At 39.9% G+C, this 20,998-nt stretch overlaps 1 protein-coding gene across 1 annotated transcript; it reads right to left on the reverse strand.

Annotated features, from left to right (window-relative positions):
• Positions 1-480: 480 nt before the first annotated feature.
• Dhfr (dihydrofolate reductase) lies at positions 481-20,910 on the reverse strand. The gene is made up of 6 exons (XM_048331085.1): positions 20,774-20,910; positions 20,393-20,442; positions 17,619-17,724; positions 11,710-11,836; positions 8,009-8,124; positions 481-664 (listed from the first exon to the last, which is right to left on the reverse strand). The coding sequence occupies exons 1-6, from the start codon at positions 20,857-20,859 to the stop codon at positions 586-588; spliced, it is 564 nt and encodes a 187-aa protein (XP_048187042.1). The 5' UTR covers positions 20,860-20,910; the 3' UTR covers positions 481-585.
• Between the last annotated feature and the right edge of the window lie 88 nt (positions 20,911-20,998).

Consider the following 20,998-nt stretch of genomic DNA (forward strand, 5'->3'; position numbering starts at 1 on the left):
CAATTTACTGAGTCCCTGTCTGAGTAAAAAGAACTTTGTTCAGAAGTGTGATGTGCATAGAGTAATTCATATTTCTTTCTCTGATCTAATTTTCTGTTAGAATTGTGTGTTGTAGCTCTTCCGTTTCTATCCCTGGCCTTTAGACTTACCGGTCTAGCTCCTATCTCCATGGGCCCTTACATGAACTCATGTTAACTCAATCTCCCCTCAGGCCCTCTTGAAGATAGGTTGCCTTGAGCAGGTTTGGGGAGGAAGTTAGTTCTGGCCTTGGGGCAAGGGTACTAGGCTAGTTATGGCAAGAAACGTTTCCTAAATGGCATTTAATGAGGAATAAAAACATATTGCTTAGCAAGGACTATCCAGTGGCTGAGAACGTGGCTGGGTGGTAAAGTTCAAGCCTAGCATGCATGAGGTCCTGTGTTTGATCTCCAGAACCATGAAACAAGCAAGCAAGAAAACACACAAACAACAACAAAAATTTATAGATGGAAAGTAAATGTAAGTCTCTTTCTCCAATGCAAAAATACATTAATTTCAAGGGGAGGGGTTTGGCATAATTGAAATAAAGCAGAAAACATATTTACATTAATCATTCTTTTCGTATACTTCAAATTTGTACTTAATGCCCTTTTCCTCCTGGACCTCAGAGAGCACGCCAGGGTACCTGGAAAAGAAATGGATGTGCGAGTTAAGTAGCAACCACGGAAAGCATAGCTCCTAACATCTCCCTCAATTGGCGCTGACAGTGTGTGAAGTCAGTCACTTTTCCTTTTTAATTCCAAATGGTAACTAAGCCACTGTTGGACTGACTACCAGGCAAATATATGACACAAATAGCAAATTATGTAATTATAAAATGAAGTGCAATTTCTTCTTCTGATTCCTAATTCTTTTCCTCCCAAATAGAATTGCCTTGTATCTCTTCTCTTGTATCTCTCTATCTCCAACCTAACAGGAAATTTCCAAAGCACTGTTGCAAGTGTTACAAATTAGTATCATAGTATGTTAAGCAGAAGAGAAACGAAATACAATTGGTGGCTGGTTAAAGTTGAGCTGGAGTTCGGTTGTGTGCATGGTGGCGGACGCTCAATTTCTCTTTCCTGGAGCTCACACATGGCTCTAACTCTCAGTGTGGGGCACACTGAAGTTGCTTTGTGGGAATCTACATGTACCTGACTCTGCTATCTTCTACCTCTCAGGTATCTGCTCCCTCCCAGCTTCCTATTCAAAATCGCCCTGACCCCTGGGCTCCCAGCGTGTCGGCCTGTCACTCGGAACCTCTGCACTCAGTGTGGGCCAGAGCCACTGCAGTTCCACCGAGCCTGCCGCTCGCTGGCAGCCTCATAAAAAAGTTGGCATTGTGCCTGGCTCGGAAAGTGTGCCACACGTTGTCCCTTTAACTACTTTCTAAACTCATGGTAGGCAAAGAGCACAGAAAAAAATATTATTAAATAATGTCAGGGGCTGGGGATATGGCCTAGTGGCAAGAGTGCTTGCCTCGTATACATGAGGCCCTGGGTTCGATTCCTCAGCACCACATATACAGAAAATGGCCAGAAGTGGCGCTGTGGCTCAAGTGGCAGAGTGCTAGCCTTGAGCAAAAAAGAAGCCAGGGACAGTGCTCAGGCCCTGAGTTCACGGCCTAGGACTGGCAAAAAAAAAAAAAAAAAGTAACAAATAGACTAAGAATGTTCAAGGAGAAGAAAAAAGTATTTTGTCTGTAGTGATTTGTATCTCAGACTAAGAAGCCACATTTCTATTTGCCAACCATTTCTAATCTATTGCTGCTCTACTGTTTGAGTAGTAGTAGAGCTGTTTAAATTAAAGGAAAAAAAAGCTAGGCCGATTTTAAAACCATAATTTTAGTTTCTTTGGAGTGAGTCATGAAAAGTAACATTTACATATTTCTTGCATGTGCATAATTCTCAAGAGTGTCAGGACTGTCAGTTAATAAGACAAAAGCAAAGTACCAAGACGTTCCTTTTACAATGAAGAATAACATCTTGGGAATAACTATCCTGCTGGCTGAATGTGATCAGTAGCCATGGTAATTAATATTAATCTCTGTGAAGAGAATATTTAATTCTGCCTCACTTTCACTTCTTCCTCTACTATCCACACATTTGCCCTGTTTTAATAATGGTTAAGCCTATGCTTAACCATAATTGTGAACTTCTAAAGAATAAACTCTGTCTGAGATTCACACTTGGATTCTGAATTCAAATCTGGTGATAGGATTTGGGAACACCTATTTGTATGAACCACCACACAAGGTCGCCTTTTTAGAAACTGGAAGCATCAAGAAAGCCTGGGAATGTGGCTTAGTGCTTGCCTAGCATACATGAAGACCTGGATTCGATTCCTCAGTATCACATAAACAGATCTGAACTGACAAAGGACCACAGATCAGAGATGGAAGGTCAAAGAGGTAAACAGAATTCTTGAAAACAGTTATCCATTAAGCAAATAAACAGAAAAAAGCATACACACACAGACACACAAAACTGCAAATAAGATGAAAGACTGAAATAAATAGGCTCTAGAGCAAACATTTAAAAGGAGTGTGGGCAAAAGTGGAACGTCCTGGAGAGGTAGAAGTGGCGAGGTCTGAAGAGGGAACATGAGTCCATCTACGGTCTACTTCAAGATGTCTGGGGCACCTGTCCCAGCTTTAGAGCCAGTTACAGCCTCTGTTACAGTTTTGGATGTTGTTTGTCCTCCATGGGTTTATGTGCTAGAGGCTCAGTCCTTGACAGGGTGATATTGGGAAGTGGTTGTGAGCTTTTAAGAAGTGGGGCCCAGGGGCTGGGAATATGGCCTAGCACCAAGAGTGCTTGTCTCATATACATGAAGCCCTAGGTTCAATTCCTCAGCACCACAAATATAAAAACGGCCAGAAGTGGCGCTGTGGCTCAAGTGGCAGAGTGCCAGCCTTGAGTAAAAAGAAGCCAGGGACAGTGCTCAGGCCCGGAGTTCAAGCCCCAGGACTGGCAAAGAAAGAAAAAAAAAAAAGAAGTGGGGCCTAGCTGGGCTCTGGTGGCTCATGCCTGTAATCCTAGCTACTCAGGAGCTTGAGATCTGAGGATTGAGGCTCAAAGCCAGCCCAGGCAGCAAAGTCTGTGAGACTCATCTCCAAACCGGAAGTGGTGCTGTGGCTCAAGCGGAAGAGCACAGGGAGAGTGCCCAGGCCCAGAGTTCAAGCTCCTCTTCCACCCCCTCCCCAGTACCACCACCACCACCACCACCACCACCACCACCACCACCACCAAAAAGAAGTGAGATCTAAGGGGAAGTACTTAGGTAAATTGGAAGTGTGCCCTTGGGGCATGCTCTCATCATTGTGATGCCAGTTCTCATGAGGTCCTTACTGGTGCTGAGATGCCACTGGTATGATTTTAAACCTCCAGAACTGGGAGCCAAATAAATCTTCTTTCTAAAGTTACCCTGCCCCAAGCATTGCAGCTATGGGAAAAGCAGACCAATACAGCTTCTAAAGACCACTTTGGTCTTCATCTTTTTTGACTAGATAGTTACAGAGATGGCTGGTAACTGCAAGAAAAAGCCTATTTTTCATTAAACAGGAACCTGCCAATATAAAATATTTAGGTCTGTTGGTTTGGTTGGGAATTCATGTGAGACTAAGATAGAAAGATTTCTTCCAAACAGAACCTCATAGGATAGGCTGGCACGGTACCACTCAAAGAATACTTGCAGAAGCAATGATCTATGAGGTTTGAAAAAAAGGCAGACACAAAGCAAAACCCTCTTATTTTGTGAATACTAATTTCTGTTTTCAGGTTTCAACCATTTGTGGCTTCATTTACTTTCTAAATTTATCTCTTTGCCTCACCATAGTTCTCGCTTTCATTTTTATGTCATTATACTAGTACTCTTTTTTTTTTTCCTAAGCCAAGAAGCAGAGTGTTAATAAAAGACACTATATTTGAACTGAAGCCTGGATCACCACAAAAAGGATACTGACAGAGATAATGGGAGTCTAAACTAAGGAGGTGCTGTGGTGGGGGAAAAAAGGAAGAAGTGGAGAATGATCAAGGTTAGTTTCTGGACAATAGGGAGCAATGATAAGTTCTCCAACATACCGAGGCTTGGTGAGAAAGTCCCCAAATGGAGCAGTGTCACAGCCCTTTCGTGACAAAGTACATTTATGTTCTACAGATTTCCTTTTATCTCTATTAAATGAAAGACTAACCTACACCATGTTTGTCCTTTGGAATTCCCTATACTCCATGTTCAAGGAGGTGGCTGCAATGGTAATATTCCCTGAAAACACACAAAAAAGCTACAAATATTGCAATGGAAGAGATTTTTTTTTTTCATTTTCTTTCACAGTCTTGCTGAGAATGTCCCCTTCAGGACAATGTTTTTGTTCCCAACCCATTCTACTCAACATTAAGCTTCCCTAAGACATTTAAAGAAGTGCTACCAAGCTTTCATCTGCTCTGCCATGAAAGGAGAGTGCCTCTCACCCATTCTCATGCTCAGCATTTTCCTGATACCAGAATCAGGTAAAGACATTAAAAGACAAATGAACAACAACAACAACAAAAAGTCTATAGACTAACATTGCTTTGGGATGCTAATGTGAAAATCCTTCACAAAAGAGAAGCAAACTGAATCAAGTAACATTAAAAAAAAGGTTATGCAGAATTACCAAGTTGAATTGATACCAGAATGTAAGATTAGTTTAATATGAAAACCAAAATAGTGTTTCATATTAATAGTATAGTAAGATATTTGTTAATAGACAAAAAAAATACACGATCATCTCAGTAGATTCAGAAAAGCAAATGAAAAAATCTATCATACATCTGTAATAAAAATAGTTAATGAACTAGAGGAGGGCTCTGCCTCAGTGTGATAAAGGTATGTGACAAACCCACAGGTAACATACTGAATACTTCCACCTAAGATCAAGAAGATAGCATGCACGCATGTTTGCTCTTCTCACCTTCTAGGGAATATTGCACAAGATTTGAGCCAAGGTAATTTGGCATGAAGAAGAAATGACAAAAGAAAATCCAGACCTGAAAAGAAACTAGGTTCTCTCTATTTGCTGTCAGCAAAGTTACAGGATATCAGCTCAAGAAACAAAAAGCCACTTGCATTTCTATAAACTGGTAGTGAAGTATGAAAATAAAATTAAGGAAAAAAGACCATTCATAGTAGCATCAAGAATAAAATTCTCAGTAAATTTAGTGAAATAACTGAAAGGAGATTCACATAGTAGTTTATCCTCCCTCCCTCTCTCCTTTCCTTTCTTTATTTTTTTTGTGCTAGTCCTGGGGCTTGAATGTAGGGCTTGGGCACTGTCCCTGAGCATTCGTGCTCAAGGCTAGTGCTCTACTACTTGAGCATCAGCTCCACTTCCAGCTTTTTGGTGGTTAATTGGAGATAAAGAATCTCATGCTTTGAAGCACAATCCTCAAATCTCAGCCTCCTGAGGAGCTAGGATTACAGGCGTGAGCCACCAGCACCTAGCAGTAGTTCATTCTTGTGGTTGATAACCAAGAGAAAAAAAATGAAGGTGAGATGAAATCTATATTTACATACTGTGAGAATCAGTAATAACAAAGTAAAACAATTTTTTTATACCATATATGAAATCTTCAAATGTAGTTTTTCTGGGTAATCACACTTGGGGGCCTAAGCCGAAGTCTGTATTTCAGCTGTTTAGGGTTCTTATAATTTTCAGTTTTTCTTTAGAATTAAGAGCCCAAGAAAGCTGGGGCCCTGGGGCTCATGCCTATAATCCTAGCTACTCAGGAGGATCTCGGTTTGAAGCCAGCCCTGGCAGAAAAGCCCATGTGATGCTTATCTCCAATAAGCCAAAAAAAAAAAAAAAAAAAAAAAAGCTGGAAGTGGAGCTATGGCTCAAGTGGTAGAGCTTTTTGGAAAAAGCTGAGGGACAGGGCATACGTCCTAAGTTTAGGCCCCAGGAAGGCACAAATAACAAACAAAAACCCATAAAAAACAAACAAGAGTCTAAGAAAATCAGTCATTCCATCTGATTCTAGACTATTATACCACAGAGTAATTGACCTATTATTCCAAAGTCTGGTCATCCATTTGTCCAGACTTGACACTTAATATTCCTTTGGGGGCATTTCAAAAAACAAACATACAGGATTAACTGCCAGACAAAATAGAATATTTGGAAGAATGTGCTAAAAGCAGGTCTAAAAGTGTTGATGTAATCTTTTTCTTTTACTCTCTATACTCAATAGCCCAGTGGTGCTTTTAAACTGAAATGCTAGATTTTCAATCAGGTGGGCTCATGCTAGTTACAAATGTAACTTCTTCTCTGTATCTCCTCATCCTGCTGTCACATTAATCTAAATCAGCTAATCTTTCATCTGAAGCACTTCAACTAAAGGTCACTGCTTCACTCTTGCCTCCTCTTGTCTCTCCCCTATGAAGCCTGTATAGCAGTGTCCCCTGATCACAGTTGTCTGAAAATACACCAGGCCCGGTCCCATCAACCTTCCTCTTGTTCCCAATGCCTGTCAGAGCCAGGCATTCCTGTCTCAGTCTCTGAACCATTTCTGGTTCCTGGTATATTTCTCCTGCTTTTGCATGGCTGGTTTCTTCCATTCTGTTTTTACCTATCTGTTACCAGTCTGAGATGACTTAGACCATAGCATGGACTACCCCCACAGTACTTTGATTCTACATGCAGTCTTTTGATCGCTATCATGTTACCCTCCTTGCTACTATAAGGAATATAATCTTCAGCATGGCAGCAATATCATCAAGTCTAGTCAGCACTAACTAACGTCTTCAGTGCCTAGAACAGCTCTGACTCTCCTAGAATGAACTAATAACAACTATTCTAAGTTTTGTAAAAATCATTAAAGCTCGAACACTTTCAAATTCATGCAGCCACTATGGGAGTCAGTATGGAGGTTCGTGAAAAAACTACAAATAGAGCTAATATACGATCCAACTGTGTCACTCTTTGGCATATATTTCAGAGAATGGAAGTAAGCATTTAAAATGGACCCTACATCCATGTTTTTAGTGGACTGTTCACAACAGCCAAATTATGGAATCAGCCTAAGTGGCCACCAACTGACAAATGGGCACTAAAAGAAAAATGTGGTACAGATATATCACAGAGAATTATTCAGCCATAAAGAAGGATGAAATTATGTTGTGTTGCAGGAAGATGGATGGAACTGGAGATTACTGCATTAAATAAAACGAGTCAGACTAAAAAGACAAACATTGTATGCTCTCTCTCATATGTAGAATCTAGACCTAAAAAAAATGAAAAGAATGAAGAGACTGTTTTGAAGTAGAACCTGCAGAAGGGTGAAAGGAAAGGATATATGGGGTCAGGGCAGGGTGTGAATATGATCGATGTACTGCAGATGTACGTATGAAAATAAAATAACAAAATTTATTAGAAATTATTATTTTTTTTGGCCAGTCCTGGGCCTTGAACTCAGGGCCTGAGCACTGTCCCTGGCTTCTTTTTGCTCAAGGCTAGCACTCTGCCACTTGAGCCACAGCGCCACTTCTGGCCATTTTTTTCTGTATATGTGGTGCTGGGGAATCGAACCCAGGGCCTCATGTATACAAGGCAAGCACTCTTGCCACTAGGCCATATCCCCAGCCCCTAGAAATTATTTAAAAAGTGGAAGAGATAAGGAAGAGTAGGAACAGAAGGGGTGAATTTAATCTGAGTTCATTATATAGAAATGTCACAAATGAACCCTTTTGTACAACTAATTTATGCCACTTAGAAAGACAGAGGTAAAACAAAACATCCAATCATTTCCAAGTTTATTGAAATAGATTTCCCAAATTACTATAGTATCTATTTATGTTGCAGACAGCAAGAGTCTGTCTGTCTGTCTGTCTATCTATCTATCTTACATAGTTACCCCAAACTCAATCTGGGGGGGAAAAAAATCAACTCTTTTCTGTAATTACCCAAGAGGGCAATGCAAGCGTACTTCAGACTAGTTAACCACACTGTACTTACTCTGGAAGCAGTTTGTATTTTTCCAAATCAATTTCTGGAAAAAATGTGTCACTTTCAAATTCCTGCATGATGCGTGTCACAAATAGTTTAAGATGGCCTGGCCGATTCATGGCTTCCTTTAAAACAAAAGAAATACATCTTCTTAATCTGTGTCGAAAGAGAAACTCTTAAGATGTTTGTTTTAATTCGTTAAGTTTATCCCAGGTTGTAAACTGGTTACAAGAACTCCTTTTTATTAGGTACTGGTGGCTCATGCCTGTAATCCTAGCTACCTAGGATGCTGAGATCTGAGGATCTCAGTTCCAAGCTAGCTGGGGCAGGAAAGACTAGACTCATCTCTAACTAATCAACAAAAAGCCAGAGTGGAGCTGTGGTACGAACTGTAGGAGAGCACAATGGCCTTGAGGACAAAAGCTCAGGGACATTGCCTAGGCACTGAGTTCAAGCCCCAGGAAGACCACAAAAAGCAAAACAAAACAAAGCAAAAGGACATCAATTTGGTTGTTTTCCTTTGGATGCTGTTTTAAGAATGAACCCCCAAACTGGGCACTGATGGCTTACATCTGTAATCTAGCTACTCAGGAGGCTGAGATCTGAGGATCATGGTTTGAAGCCAGCTCAGGTAAGAAAGTCCATGAGGCTCTTATCACCAATTAGCCACTAGAAAACCAGAAGTGGTGCTGTGGCTCCAAGTCTCAGTGGTAGAGCAGTAGCCTTGAGTAAAATAGCTCAGGGACAGTGCTCAGGCCCTGAGTTTAAGCCCTACAACCAACTGAAGAAAAAAAGAGAAATTAACCTCAAAGGAAAATTTAAATATGTATTATTGGGCAAGGTAGTATAATTTCATGAGATCTTTATTACTGGAAACACTTCTGTAACAATTATACTTGCTAACAATTGTACTTAGTTTTTTTCTGTTAATTATTTTTCTGCTGTATACAGTATTATTGATAATTTTATAGAAAAAATTGGTTTGGAACAAATATTTTAAAATTTTAATAGAAAGGATGATTCCAAATTGCCCATAGAGTTGTGTGCTGGTGGTTCACACCTGTAATCCTAGCTACTCCTGGGCTGAGATGTAAGGACTGCAGCTTGAAATCAGCACTGGAAGTAAATCTGTGAGATCCTTATCTCCAGTTAACTATCAAAAAGCCCAATGTGAAGCTGTGGCTCAAGTGGTAGAGTATTATCCTTGAGCAAAAGAGTTAGAGTTAAAGAGATGGCGCTCAGGCCTTGAGGCCAAGTCCAAGTACCAACATAAAACAAAAAACCCCAAAAGAACAAAATCAAATTGCAGATCCAAGAAAGCAGTAATAACTTTTGATCCTCAAACATACATAGGGAACAGAAAAAAAATTATATACATATATGAAATTCCAGGTCTATGTTATCACTAAAATTCCAAAAAGGGCATAGAGCAAATTTTAACTTTTATTCTTGATATTTCCAGTTATATTAAATCCTTTATTATCTTAACTACAAATAAATATTCTACTAATTCTTATTGTAGCACAACCAGAAAAACAGACAGTACTAACCACAGCTGCATCTTAAGTTGTATAAAATTGAGAAAGCTTTTCACATAGGTCCATATACTAAGTATTATAAGCTTTGAGGGTTACAGGCTTTCATCTATTTCAGGCAAAAGCAGTCATAGATAATACTAGACAGATATGCAGGGCTGTGTTCCAATGAAGGTTTATTTATGTGGCCTATGGGAAGATCAGCCTGAATGATCTATCAGCTATTAGGATGTAAAGTAGGCGAATAATGAAAAACTACTATCTGCAGGTTTTACTTCCTAACTATAACTCAAATTGTACAAATGCATTTAAGTACTTACAGTATTTACTTATTTATGTATAAAAATGTGCACTGTTTTATAAAATATAAAAAAAGAGTTATTATTTTGTAGAACAATGTAAAATTGTGGTGAAAGATGTTTACTTCCCCAGGAAATGGCTTACAACAAGTAGAAAAAGAAATCACACCTCTCACCCATCTGTGTATATGGCATATCTACAACACATGTATTAAGTAGTATGAGATACATGGTAAGGGTTCATTTTGCTGAGGGTAGGTTATAAAATGGAAGGGGAGGTTGTGTAAGAAATGCCGATTTTCAGAGTCAGGATTTGTGAAGAGGATTGGTTCTTGGCATAGTGTGGACTTTCAACATTCTCCAGAGGCCATGTCTTGCGTGTTTGGTCCCTAGTCTGCTGCTATGGGGATGTGGTGGAACCTGGAGAAGGTGGAGCCCAGTAGAAGGAAGTTAGGTCATGGGGGCGGGACATCAGAAGGGAGTAGGACAGCAGTCTCTTCTTTCTTTTTTACTTCTCTGCTGCCATGAAGTGAGCAGTTTCCTTTTCCATGTTCACCTACCACGATGTCTACACACTTAAATCATGCATTTTCAAATGAATATGGTACTGAATCATTCAAAATGTGATAGTATTGAACAAAAGAAAGAACTAGTTTTCTTGAAGACACTCTTACTTGGATTAAAAAAATCCAATAAAATATTACTTTACAAATGGGGAAAATAAGGTGGTTATAAAAATGTAAGAAACTGAGAAGGACCCTGGAATTATTCTTTCTCAAATAATTTCAGTGGATATATGGTTCCATAAGCCCAAAAGGGACTGAATTTCTTTGTCTTCATAAATATTAATCTGGGGGGTACAGACTTAACTCAAGTGGTAGAGGAGTGTGAGATCCTCAGTAACACACACACACCCACACATACACACATACACACACACACACACACACACACACACACACAAAGAGCATATTTTAAGAGTCAAGAGTTCCTTAAAAACAAAATCTAAACTTGGAAGTCATTTGGTACTAAGAAAAAGAAATACTTTTTCTTTGTGCACAATTTTCCTTATGATATGACATCATGCCAGACTCCTGTGCTCTCACATCATATGTTGAGAAAAAGCTTCTGTTCTACTTTGAACAAACAGATACCAAGTTACCTATCACCCGAGAGCCCTGTGCTCTTCTCAGAGAAACAGAGATAACAGCATATCTAGAGCCCTTTCAGAGAGTAGAACACAGTATGGTGTGAGTGCAATTCTCGGGAAGAAATTTAGGATGGTTTTAACCTGGAAACTTCAGCTAGTGTTGTGAGCTGAAAATAAACTGATACGTGCGAAGATGTTAGTCAAAGGATAAAGATTTCATTTCTACAGGAGGAGTACATTTAGTGGGTCTATTGCATAACATGAGGGCTAGCATCAGTAACAACGTGTTATTGTGCTTGTAAAAACTGCTCAGAATTGATTTTAAGTGTCCTCACTACAAAAAATAAGTGAGGTAGTATACATGTTATTTAGCTTAATTTAGCCGTTCTATAAATGTACACGTATTTCAAAACACCTGTACATGATATCTGTGCTCTTACTTGCCAGTTAAAAAATAGTTAAGGAGAAGAACTAGACTGCAAAAAGAAAATAGACTGGTATAGACTAAAGAAATTCCTTGACACTGGCAGGCAGTGTCAAATGACAATTCTAGCTGACAGGTCGTCTAGCTTACAAGCAGTGATAATGTGCTGCTTCTAAGGCTCATGGTTTGAATTTTTAGTTTTAGACAATGAATTATGTCCTATCTTCTCATTCTCTCTTTAAATGGCAAGAAAACTGAAATAAAGTACTGGAACATTTGTTTTTATTTATAATTTTACTTACCTTATAAACAGAACTGCCTCCTACTATCCAAACCATGTCTACTTTATTGTCTAATTCTGGCTGCTCAATAAGTTTTAGGGCTTCATCTAAACTTTTGGCCAGAAAATGAGCTCCTTGTGGAGGTTCCCTGAGGTGGAAAAAGAAAAATCACAGGTTTTGAAAAATCTACACATACCAGTAAAGTAATCTGAATAAAAGGCAGTGATTAAAACCATCATAAACATGAATTTTCAATACATAGTACTTAACATTAGTAAGGCCTATAAGCAACATCTAGTCTAGATTTTGCCAAAACACAAAACCTCACGTGAACTCATGAGACCTATAGTAATAGTTGACCCTGTAAGAGGTGGGGGCAAAGAATAACTGGGTAAAACCATCACTGGACTCCCTGGGGGTTAAGATAATGTTCTATTCTAAATCTCTGACCATGTTCTGGATTCCAAAGGTATAAACTTTTGTCCAAACGTAGACTTAAAATTTATGCGTCTCATTATATGTAATATTTACTTTAGCAGAAAACTTCCATAAAATACTGAGTTACAGTTAATGATATATATATACATATATAAAGTATATAGGGAGAAATATACTAATATCTGCAATTTGTTTAGAAAAACATACACAGGGGCTGGGAATATGGCCTAGTGGTAAAGTGCTTGTCTCGTATACATGAAGCCCTAGATTCGATTCCTCAGCACTACATACATAGAAAAGGGCCAGAAGTGGCGCTGTGGCTCAAGTGGCAGAGTGCTAGCCTTGAGCAAAAAGAAGCCAGGGACAGTGCTCAGGCCCCGAGTTAATGGCCCAGGACTGGCAAAAAAAAAAAAAAAATACACAAACAAAGCCAACTGATGGACAGATGGGTGTGATAAAACCAGCATCACAGAATGGTATTGGTAGAATGTAGGTGGTAGGCATGTAGCTGTTTATATGTCTGTTTGAAAATTTATATGATAAAATGCTGGAAAGAGCAGGGTCAGTTGAGTGTAGAAAAGGAGCAATAGTCAAATTGTTAATATATGGTTACCTTTGGGAAGGGATTTTCATGTTTGTTTGTTTGTTTTTTTTTGCCAGTCCTGGGCCTTGGACTCAGGGCCTGAGCACTGTCCCTGGCTTCTTTTTGCTCAAGGCTAGCACTCTACCACTTGAGCCACAGTGCCACTTCTGGCTTTTTCTATATATGTGGTGCTGAGGAATCGAACCCAAGGCTTCATATATATGAGGCAAGCACTCTGCCACTAGGCCATATTCCCAGCCCCCGATTTTCATGTTTTGAACAAAACTGAAATGGGTGAACTAAATTAAAACTCCATAAGGGAAAAGGATTTAAAATAATTTCATTGTTTATACTGACTAGCTCAATATCTTTCACCCTCCAGAACTCAACTTGTTTTGGTGAGGTGAGGGAAATCTACAGAATCTAGACTCTCATTGTAATTAGATACAGAACAGACATATTAATTGCTGTCAAGTTCTCAGCCCAGTGCTTTAAAAGGATTATGTAATTGTCCTTGAGCTGGTATAACAATGATTAATCAAGAACTAATGGAGATTATTCATTCTCTTAGCAGCAGGCTCCTTCTCCTGATATCTATTTGACTTTTCTCCACTCTGTCCTCTGTATGGGAAGGAGTCAGTATAGAGCAAAGAATATTCTTTGACGCAGGTTAGAAAAAGAAATGGAGGCCAGGTTGAAGTTAAATGCCTGATGTTAGCAGGACCTAGTAGCACTAGGCTGTTGAGAGGATTTGATGGAGAAAAAAACAGGGACTGGGCCTTGGGAGAGAACACAGTCTGGTTAACATTGTAGGAGGACAGAGACAGTCATGGTGGCTTCAGGAACTAAGGATGATGATGGCAGAATTAATGAAGGGAGACAAATGGAAAAAAATATTGGCATGAGAAAGTGGGAGAGGTATTCTTTTTTTTTTTGGCCAGTCCTGGGCCTTGAACTCAGGTCCTGAGCACTGTCCCTGGCTTGTTTTAGCTCAAGGCGAGTACTCTGCCATTTGAAGCACAGCACCACTTCTGGCCATTTTCTATATATGTGGTGCTGGGGAATTGAACCTAGGGCTTCATGTATATGAGGTAAGCACTCTTGCCACTAGGCCATGTTCCCAGCCCTCTTTTTTTTTTTCAGTCATAGTGCTTGAACTCTGGACCTGGGTTGGGTCCCTGAGCTCTTCAGTTCAAGGCCAGCGCTCTATTACTTAATCCACAGTACCACTTCTGGTTTTCTGGTGGATAATTGGAGATAATTGGATAATTGGAGCCTGCCAGGGCTGGCTCTGAACCTTTGAACTCTGATCCTCAGATCTCTCCTGAGTAGCTAGGATTACAGGCATGAGCCACTGGCACCTGGCAGAAGAGGTATTCTTAAAGTTGGTGCATATTGGTTATATGATTTCCTAGAAGGTACAAATTATTGGCAAGAATGCCTAAGACAAAGGACAATAATTTTTTTGACTTAAGTAATTCGTTATGCATTGTAGTAAGCCTGGAAAAGAAAAACAAAGATGAGATTAAGGATTTGTTTCAATTTATAAAAAAGATGCCAGGGAGATGCTTCTATAAGATATTGCCATTTCAGCCAGATGTGGTAGTTCCCATCTGTAATCTTAGCTGCTCAGGAGTTGGAGACAGGTGGGCTATGGTTTCAAGTCAGCCTTGGACAAAAGAAAGAGACCCTCCCTGAACAAAAAACTAAAAGCACTTGCATAGCAAAGAACAAGGCTCCGGAATTCAAACCCCAGTATTATCATTAGAAAAATAGTTGTTTTTAGCAGTTCAGAAATATTTTATAGGAAACATGCTCAGCAATGGTTGAAAAAAGGTAAAAAAACTGAGGTAATGTTTGAGTTCATCAGCTTGTAAACAGAATACATTCTAGAAAAGAACATGGTGAATAATGGCCTGAAACAAGCCATACTAGGACTTGTTTCACTGTTGATGAAGATATCTATCTATCTATCTATCTATCTATCTATCTATCTATCTATCTATCTATATCTTCATCTTCATCAGTATGAAGATGTGTGTGTGTGTGTGTGTGTGTGTGTGTGTGTATTTGTTTGGATTCCTCAACAAGGCTGGTATGTTGTAGAATACATAGTGTGTCAATACTGTGTGGATATGCTTGGTTGTGTTATTTGTGATGGAGAATCTTGGATTCTTACAGAGAACTACCAGAGAATTAAATGAGATCCTGTCCCTAGTAGGCTTTCCATTTATTTTAACCAGCAATCCTAGTTCCGACTCCTTTTTAATTAATAGCTAAATGATGGAGATACATGCCTGTCATCTTAGTTTTGTGGGAAGCATAAGTAGGTAGATCACAGTCTAGCTTTGTGTTTGGGCAGGAAGACTCTATCTCCGTGTAAAAATATACAGCTGTAGGCATGGCTCAAGGGCATAGTATTTCCCTAGCAAGTGCAAGGCCCTGAGTTCAAACCTAGTAATACTATTAAGCACCCCCCCTCTTTTTTTTTTTCAAACTGATTTTTAAAGGATATAAATATAAATCACACACCAGAGATGGGAATAAAACTCACTTTAGTACTTGCCTTGTATGCTCAAGCCCCTAGGTTTGATTACCATCATGATTAAACCAAAACTTGCAACAAATTATATTTCAGACAACTTACCATTCTAAAGTATAGAAATCAGTGGTTTCTGGTATAATAACAGTTGTACCCTATCTCATACCAAAAAGATGGCTGTATCTATCAATCATCTTTCCCACCCTATTGCAGTTCTTCTAAAGTCACAACGTCACTGTCTAGAAAGGTTTGGAAAAATATTTTCTCCTACAGCTTATTATGTAGTTATTTCAAGGAACTAGTGGATTTTTTAAAAAAGCAAATTTGGGGGTTACCTTGAGATTCAGTTTGTACCTTTAAAAGGCTGCATAAGCAAGTGTGTAAATGTTGGCACTTTAGGTAAGTCTCAGAAGTACCTGGTATACAGCAGGTGCTCAGCATATGCATGGAATTGACCAGCAGGTGGGGAAACAGGAGAAGGAGCAAGAAAAGAACCCTAATAAAATTTTTTTACTAACTGGTATCACTATTCCTGAGGCATGCTTGATAATAAAGACTTTAAATTTTCTCAGCCTTCAAAAAAAGCAAAACATACCAATAAATGTTATATATAAATATGTAAGAAGGAACCAAACCCAATTACATACACCACAGGAGGGTCATACAGAAGAAATTAGACTCATCATTTGAGAAGAAATGCTGGCTCAACTGAACATCTCCCCCACTGAGACTCCTTTATGTTTGTTTTAGCTCAAGCTAGCCATAAATAGCCTTGCGTAGCATTCAAGAATGTTATTAAAAAAAAATCCCTGGAAATGGAAATACAGTTTGTGAATCTGGATTTTACAAAGAGAAGGATAATCAAAATATCCTAGCAACCAGGACAAAGAACAGCATGAAGATGGAGGTAGATGACAAGATACACATCAACCAGAGGCAATTAGTGTAAATGGTTGAGTATTTTCCATTCTAGGATGGATATGAGAGAAAATCTTTATATGCCTGAAACCTAGGGTAGGGCTGTGTAACGGTTTAACTTGGCTAGTATATTATTTAAACCGTAATCTAGGTATTGTTGCCAGGGTATTTTATAGATGTGATGATATCTAGTTAGGTGACTTTAATCTGGGTGGGTTTCATCAAAATATAAACAATTTGCTTTACAAGCAGAGCTGAAGTTTCCCAGAAGAAGAAAAAAAATTTTTTCCCCAGAAGAAAATTTACCAGTACACTTTAGTCTCTGCTGGAGAGTTCAAACCTGTTCTTCCTGATGGGCCGCCCTAAAGATATTTGGTCTCATGGGTGATAGCAAATTCTTTGCAAAGAAACTCATGTAGACTCATCCTCTACTGGGTCTCCTTTTCTGATTGGCCTTCCCCTCCCCCAATTACAATAAGCAAATAGTGCCCTCAGATGCTGTACTCAGAATTTTTTTTTTGACTAGATTATTCATTAAGGAAGAAATATTCCACAGGTTGATTCCTCCAGTCATTTGCTGACCAGAAAAAAACAAAACAACAACAACAAAAACCTCCCTGAGATTCAGGAAGTTGTTGTAGTATATTAGGACCAGTATCAATAACAACAACAAACAACAAAAAAGAAAAACAAAACTGAAATCAATACATGTCATGTATGAAGTAAATGACATTGAAGATAGGGGTAAAATCAGCTAGAGCTGACTTAATAAGCAATGTTGGTTTCCCCCAGCACCTCAAATCTCCAGGGCATTTCCAGGCACCAGGAACTATTATTATTGGAGTACCAATGTTAGTTTGGAGGACAAGAAAATTCTTAGCAGAAGTCAACTAGTGATACAGATGCTTCTTCCTCCTCAAACTTCCTTTATCATTTCAATATTTTGAAATGTTTTTACCTCCAGACTCTGGATAAAGAATACAAGTACTAAATATATTTTTGGTGTTGTGACTAACTAGGAATAATAGTGGACTAGCATCAATCAGTTTCAGTTTATGTTGAAACTCACATCTTATTGAACTGAGAGTTGAGTCCAGAGAATGATATCCATGGAAATTTGGGCAATTTGGAATTTGATAATTGTGGAACTAGAAAAAAAGTTACTTATTACATTGTATAGTTGATATTTGTAAATGCGTACAGTGTCTACCACAGTGAAATTCAATTTTAATGTAAGTTTTCAAGTTGTAGCAGAATAAGTTATTCCATGGCATTTACTGCTTACTCATTTTCTGTAATTACCTCTGTGATATTAAGCAGCCTTATCAATAGTTACTTTTTTATGCAACTTGCATAAAATGCAATAGTTATTTTTATTTTGTCACATACTGATCTGTACTCTAAGAAACAATACTTTTTTTTGTGATGGCTTTATGCTATGGTACTTACTTGAGTTCTCTACTAAGAACTATATTAATTCTGTCCTTTAAAGGCCGATTCTTCTCAGGAATGGAGAACCAGGTTTTCCTACCCATAATCACCAGATTCTGTTTACCTATAACATTACATAGGAAGATTAAATGCATTTAGAGAATACACACATATTTTCATAGTCACACATGCAAGCAGATATGTTTGTTATAGTGACATCTAGTGGATATCCTTTACAAAAACTAAACAGCATTAAATTTATCACTCACAATCTAAATATGGTAACCATTTCTCAAAAATCTGAGGATCTCCATTCAAAGTCGGCCAGAGCAGAAAAGTCCCCATGTGACTCTCATTTCCAATTGGTCACCCCAAGACAGTAAGTGGCACTGTGGCTCAAGTGGTAGAGCACAAAGAGGCTCAAGGACAGTGTCTAGGCCCTGAATTCAAGCCCCACAACCGATTAAAAAAAAAATCATGAAAAAAAAAGTAATTCCTTAGAAAGACAAAGTCAAAGCACTGGGAAATGGGTGCTTGTAAAGAGGGGTGGGGCAGGGGGCAGTCAAGAATTCATTGTAAAAACGATAAATTTGAGAAAAGGGGAAGGGATGTTTGAAGAGGGGTGAGAATGTTGAAAGGCTGACACTGATCAAGATGCACTATACTCACAAACTGCTCTGTTAAATGGCAATTACTTTGTACAACTATTTAAAGATAAAAAGAATATTTCTACATTTAGTCACAAAGATTAAAGACATAGAACAAAGCTTACCTTCTAGTAAGTACTGTTATAGTTGCAGGATGTAATCATACTATTCATGTTTATACACTTTATAGGTTTAAATAGTTATATTTTAAAAAATAAGTCTGGGGGCTGGGAATATGGCCTAGTGGCAAGAGTGCTTGCCTCGTATACATGAAGCCCTGGGTTTGATTCCCCAGTACCACATATATTAATACTAGCTCATCACGAGGCTGAGATCTGAGGTCATGGTTCCAAGCCAGCTTGGGCAGAAAAGTCTGAGACTCTTTTTTTTTTTTTGGCCAGTCCTGGGCCTTGGACTCAGGGCCTGAGCACTGTCCCTGGCTTCTTCTTGCTCAAGGCTAGCACTCTGCCACTTGAGCCACAGCTCCGCTTCTGGCCTGTATATGTGGTGCTGGGGAATCGAACCTAGGGCCTCGTGTATCCGGGGCAGGCACTCTTGCCACTAGGCTATATCCCCAGCCCCATGTCTGAGACTCTTAATCTCAAAACACCAAAAATTGGGAAGTGGAGCTGTGGCTCAACCAGCCTTGAGTGTAAAAGCTAAAGGACAGTACCCAGGCTCTGAGTTCAAGCCCCAGGATAGATGACTGGACAAACATACACACAGACACACACATACAAACATGTGCATGTGCCAAAAAGTTTTTAATGTTCTATTTACTTTGACCCTAAAAATACGTTCAGCTGTGCCTCAGTCCCTTTTGGTATACCTCAAGAATAATGCTTATATAAAAAATTTACACATACAACTTCCATTTTTTACTTAATTACTTAGAACCTTGAGAGTTAGATATTTTGGCCAAAGGAATATTAACAATTACTGGACCATACTCAGGATTCTTGTGTGGTTTGTGTTAAAGAGGCATCTTGTCATCTATTTATGCCAGTGACTTGAAGGCCAAGTCCAAAGGCATTCTGTCTGTCTTATTAACATTATGTGGTGAGGGCTGGGAATGTGGCTTAGTGGTAGAGTGACTGCCTTGCATGCATGGAGCCCTGGGTTCAATTCCTCAGCACCACATAAACAGAAAAAACCTGAAGTGGCACTGTGGCTCAACTGGTAGAGTGCTAGCCTTGAGCAAAAAGAAGGCAGGGACAGTGCTCAGGCCCTGAGTTCATGCCCCAGGACTGGAAAAAACAAAACATGTGATGTGGCAATGATGTGGCATTTAGACCTTTGGGACTCATGATTTATGTTGCCATTCCTCCTGGTGATAACCCACTAGAAATATATACATATCTTCGGTTTTTGTCACAGTATCCTTTCATTCATACTCTTGTCTTTGGTTAAAGTCCTCTCTCCAATGGCTCAATTCACCTAGTTCTTCCCCTAGGCATGAAATTATCCTGCATGTCCAACAGGCAACTGAAAATTGTCCTTATTACAATTGCAACTCATTCTCCAAGCATTTATTTCCCAAGTAATCTAGACTTAGCCACACAGGAAATCAGAGATGCTTGATAACTTCTTCCATCACTTTTAAGTTGCACCTATCTAACATTCAGTATCATATAAACTTTTTTTTCAAATGTGTGTGCGCATGTGTATGCACATGCACTGGGCTTGAAATGCTCTTGCAATTTTGCTCAAGGCTGGTGTTCTACCACTTGAACCAAGCCTCCAGTATTGGCTTTTTGCTTGTTGAGTGAGAGTCTCATAGATTTATTTTCCTGAGTTGGCTTCAAACCCAACTCTTAGATCTCAGCCTCCTGAATAGCTAGGATTACACAGGTGAGCCACCCACATCCAGTCGTTTATGAGTTTTTACATTCCACTACTCATGCTCAGGTATGACCACCTCTTTCAACAATTATTCCAAAGCACTAACCTCTGCTGACAGTTTGGCTCCAAACCTGAGCAGTACATCTTAAAACAATGTTAAACTCAGGAACTGCGTACCAATTACTGACTGACAGAAGAGATGGCAGATACACCTGGAAGACTTCCCGTATTAAACACGCCTGGGAAAACGTTCTTTTAGTCCCTGGGAGAACCTTCATCGCTCAAAAGGCTCAGCTACATTACCTTCTACTGTAGAGGCTGTGGTCATTCTCTGGAAATACTTGTATTCATTCCTGCAAGGCAGAAAAACAGCATTACCCAGAACTGTACCCCGCAGGCTCAGGCTCTCATGCCAAGGGCAAACGCTCTGGTGCTGCCCAGGGCGGGGACTTTGCTCCGGGCCAGGACGCCAAGGGGCAAAGGCCTAGCGAGGCGCCAGGATCCTCGTGGAAATCTACAGCTGGGCCTGGCGCGGCGGTCGTGGAAGCCGGAACTCCCCACCGTCCATCCGGCTGGCCAGTCCGACCCCATCCCCACCACGCAGGTCAGCCCAGCGCATGCCCGCCCCGGTGCCTGGAACCAGCGGCAGCTTGTGCCAGCTTCAGTCGTCCTACTTAGGCTTACCTGAGCGGAGGCCAAGGGAGGTCCCCGTTTTTGCCGATGCCCATGTTCTGGGACACGGCGGCGATGCAGTTCAGCGTGCGACCCATGCCAGCAGAATCGACCGACTCCGTGCTTGGAGGAGACACCGGGGATACCCCGCGGGTTTGGCGCGAAATTGCGGGCGCCCCGCCCCCCTCGTCCCATTTGTGGAGACGAGGCCCCGCCCCTTTCCCGCCCCGCCGCGCG

The sequence above is a fragment of the Perognathus longimembris genome, chromosome 22 (genome assembly GCF_023159225.1).
Source record: "Perognathus longimembris pacificus isolate PPM17 chromosome 22, ASM2315922v1, whole genome shotgun sequence".
NCBI classification, from domain to species: domain Eukaryota; kingdom Metazoa; phylum Chordata; class Mammalia; order Rodentia; family Heteromyidae; genus Perognathus; species Perognathus longimembris.

Excerpts from the sequence above, each read along its gene's own strand:
- Dhfr (XM_048331085.1), bottom strand. The coding sequence starts at position 20,859 with ATGGGTCGCACGCTGAACTGCATCGCCGCCGTGTCCCAGAACATGGGC. Across the intron at positions 20,443-20,773 it reads CTCCCTTGGCCTCCGCTCAG|GAATGAATACAAGTATTTCC; the intron begins GTAAGCCTAAGT and ends TCTGCCTTGCAG. Across the intron at positions 8,125-11,709 it reads GAGGCAGTTCTGTTTATAAG|GAAGCCATGAATCGGCCAGG; the intron begins GTAAGTAAAATT and ends TTTGTTTTAAAG.